Source organism: Cicer arietinum, chromosome 5 (assembly GCF_000331145.2).
Source record: "Cicer arietinum cultivar CDC Frontier isolate Library 1 chromosome 5, Cicar.CDCFrontier_v2.0, whole genome shotgun sequence".
NCBI classification, from domain to species: Eukaryota; Viridiplantae; Streptophyta; class Magnoliopsida; order Fabales; family Fabaceae; genus Cicer; species Cicer arietinum.
Genome location: NC_021164.2, coordinates 1,702,888 through 1,706,573, shown reverse-complemented (window position 1 = coordinate 1,706,573; position 3,686 = coordinate 1,702,888). Strand labels below are relative to the sequence as shown.

At 31.9% G+C, this 3,686-nt stretch overlaps 1 protein-coding gene across 1 annotated transcript; it reads left to right on the top strand.

Moving 5' to 3' along the window:
* Nucleotides 1-1,021: 1,021 nt before the first annotated feature.
* On the top strand, nucleotides 1,022-3,424 carry LOC101491435 (uncharacterized). Its single transcript, XM_012720059.3, has 4 exons — nucleotides 1,022-1,370; nucleotides 2,120-2,218; nucleotides 2,719-2,862; nucleotides 3,156-3,424. Exons 1-4 carry the CDS (start codon nucleotides 1,314-1,316, stop codon nucleotides 3,204-3,206), a joined length of 351 nt encoding a protein of 116 aa, XP_012575513.1. The 5' UTR covers nucleotides 1,022-1,313; the 3' UTR covers nucleotides 3,207-3,424.
* The last annotated feature ends 262 nt before the right edge of the window (nucleotides 3,425-3,686 follow it).

Below are 3,686 nucleotides of genomic sequence, written 5' to 3'. Positions count from 1 at the left end.
AGTTTATGTTTCGTCTTGTTTGTTGCTTTCAATGCTTCTTGTCACAGGAACTTGATTAGGTTCGCTGCCCCCACTATTTCTCGATTTAAAAGGGGATTTATTTTCATAGAAGTCAACTTCATTTGACTTTATGATCACTTTTGCATTTAGGTCATAAAACCTATACGCTTTGTTCTTTACCGCATACTCAATGAATTCTCATTCATAGGCTCTACTGGCGAGTTTAACTCGCTCAAGATCGGGGATTCTGACATAAGCCAGACTGCCCCTTGTTTGAAAGTATGACAAGTTCGGTTGTCTTTTCTTCACTATCTCATAAGGAGATGTTTTGTTTTTAGATTTAAGAACTCTATTCAAAACATAGCAAATAAACAATATATTTTTTGTACATCAATGAGGTGAAACACTAGAGTTAAACATACTAGCAACAACTAGTTCAATAAGAATTCTATTCCTTTTTTTCTTTCAACTTTACCATTCACTTTAAGTAATTATGGTGCAGTTGTTCCATGTATAATTCCAGACAATTTATAAAACTCATTCTAAATTGATTTTCAATTTCAGTTACAAAGATCCTTAACATGTAAAGCGTTTCACTTTGGGTAGCAGTCACAACTAACTTATTCAGAGTATCTCAAACATATCTCGCAGTATTGCTGGAACTATGACAATTCATAACTACGGCATAATAACCGCTCAAAAAGACAAAAAACGAATGGAATACGACATAATAACCGCTCTAAAACAAAGGGACTACGGCATAACAACCGCTCTAAAAATAAAAGGACAACGACGTAACAACCGCTCTAAAAACCGAATGGACTACGACACAACAACCACTCAAAAATCCGAAGGGACTACGACATAACAACCGCTCTAAAAACCGAAGGGACTGCGACATAACAACCGCTCTAAAAACCAAAGGGACTGCGGCATAACAACCGCTATAAAAACCAAAGGGACTGCAGCATAACAACCACTCTAAAAGTCGAAGGGACATAAATAAATGGGAGAAATGACTCGAAAATTAGACGAGCAGAATATAAAAGAGAGAAAAGAGAAAGTTGGGAAAAACATCCAACTTTGGTGTACTTTTCACAATAGCTTGAAACTCATTGATGGAAGCAAAGTCACATATATTTTCTAAACAATGTGAGACTTTAGTATGTGTAGAGTTGAAACTAATATGATAGTTTTTCAAAGTGAGATTTCAAAAAAAAAATTATTTGATTTAAATTTTAAAATAAGTTTCTTTCCACTTAAATTTACAAAAAAATATTTCTTTTCAATGTGAGACTTCAACACATTTATTTATGTTCCAACAATTCGGTATGGTGAGACAAACCCTTCGTCCTCCTAGTTTCTCCGAGGTTAAGTTTCTTCTATTTTTTCCCTTCAATCTTTATTCTTTTATCTTCACTGATAGATTATATATTTAATTTATTTATATAGGTTAAGTTTCTCCGAGGTTAAGTTTCTGAATTATTACGAGTTTCAATGTGATTTAGGATCTAGACGGAGAGATTATATTTTTTAGATTTTTAGTGGTTTTTCTATTCTATTTCATTTCACGGTTTTTTGTTTTGTATGAAATGTTAGCTCAACTGTTTAAGTATTAAAAATTATACTATTGAATTTCGATTGCAATATGGAATCATTCCAAAACCTACAATATTGGTGTATAGGCCACATTTGGCAGCAGTTTCTTGCAATTTTGCTGATTGGAACCTAATTTTGAAGCTGTGAAAGTGAGAGGGTAAAAAGACTTAGATTTGGTTTTAATTAGTTTTTATCTAGGTTACAGATATTTATAATTTAAAATAAGTTTACGATTCTTCACCTGTGGAAAAGTTATTATAAGTTTGAAGATGTTTCCGGCAAGTTGAGTGAGAGAGCTTCTTAAGTTACTTTGGAGATGCAGAAGCTAATTTTGACTTATACTAGAAGCTATTGTTCAAAAAATATAATTATTGTAAGATTCTTTTAATATTTCATTCTTCATTATGAATCACCAATTTAGTTTATTTTTAATGATGTTGTATCAAAGACTGTTTCTTCGGTTTAGATTTTTAAATCTTCAGTTTGAAAAGCTATGTGACACATGGACATATTGTTGCAGGATGTAGCTTGGGTACCAAGTTGGCTTCAGAATCTTAGAACAGATGGGTTTGATGAATATGTAAAGGAATCTCAAGCTCCTTCCAACCAAGCAGAAAAGGTTGGAATTTCTCTTTTCAAGTTTACTTCATTAGTATTTTAATTTGTTTGGCTATGCTGAAGAAGGAAATGGAACAGTGTTGTATGGTGGAGGATTGAACCTGTAGCCTGTTTCCAAGTCTTGCTTGATTCTAAAGTTACTGTCCTGTTTTCTTCTGTGTTAACATGTTGCTTTGAAATGTTTTTATTTTAAAGCTTGTTTTTGTTTAGAGTATGAGTGTTGATGATTGATTTCATATTTTTAAATTCTAAATTATTCTTTAGTAAATGTAATATGTCTTTAAATGGATATAGTACCGGTTCAGTCATGCTAATGGATTGCAAATAGTACAGTACAGCTTTTTTTCCACTTAATATTTAAAATCATGGCATGTTTGTATTTAATTCTATTCGATTTATACCCGTTACATTTTAGTTTATCGTTCAATTCTGATAGTCCCCTGGAATTGTTATATTAGTCACATTTTTTGCTGATACCTTCTCTTCTTTGAAATGATCAAGCATTTGGCAATTTCTTCCAAAAATGGTATTGATGTCAAAGTCTTTAATGTATTATCAAGGGAAGAAGGTGGATACAGGAGTTTCCATTTATTCTTATCTGGAAGCGATAGTTCATCTCTTAGTGTTGCTCCATCTCCTGGAAATGTATGTTTTATATATTTTTCTTTCTTCTGTTATAATTTTCTTTCAACTTATCGGATTTAAATACTGATATTAAGTTTTCAAACATATAAAAAGTTTAAGTGTAACCTTGTGATGTCAATACTTGAACCAGTTACATAAGATTATTCACTAAATAATGAAGCCTTGAAATTATTTTTAATTGGTTAGCACAATTTATTTACTGCAGTTTAACTTCTACTTTTTTTCAAATCTGTTTATCCTCCAATAGTATTATTTACTGAAACAAGTTATTTTAATTTTAAAATATTTTCCAGAAGCTAAGTGATTACCTGAAAAATTGTTGTCTATGGACTGATCACTTGTAATGGGTATGAACTTGAAACTATGAAGAAACTTGCATTAACTACATTTAGAAAATTACTTTGTGCATTGATACAGCATTTAGAAAATTACTTTGTGCATTAACTACATTTAGAAAATTACTTTCTACATTTAGGTGTTTCTTTGCCCAATGAACTATACTAGCATTTAACTTGTACATTGATACAGTTTTATGACCAAGGATTTGCTTGATCTATTTATATTTCACTGAAACAGGTGTTTCAGTTTAGTCTGCATCTTTCTTCAGATGTCGATTCAATCTTTTGCCCAACTCAAGATTGGAATCAATCTCATGCAGTTGCTCCCAGTAAAGCTTTTTCATTGCAACCTGATCAAACTTCCGTTGATTTTAGAGAGAACATGCATTCCATGATGGGCGATCATGCTTGTGAACAAGATGTGTTGGCTGCATTCGTTTCTGAAACAACGAAAAAAGATTCTTTAAAATCTCCCATGGATACAAT

Coding starts and splice junctions, on each gene's coding strand:
- LOC101491435 (XM_012720059.3), top strand. CDS start 1,314: ATGTTCCAACAATTCGGTATGGTGAGACAAACCCTTCGTCCTCCTAGT. Junction 1,371..2,119: donor GTCCTCCTAGTTTCTCCGAG/GTTAAGTTTCTT, acceptor ATATTGTTGCAG/GATGTAGCTTGGGTACCAAG. Junction 2,219..2,718: donor CTTCCAACCAAGCAGAAAAG/GTTGGAATTTCT, acceptor GAAATGATCAAG/CATTTGGCAATTTCTTCCAA.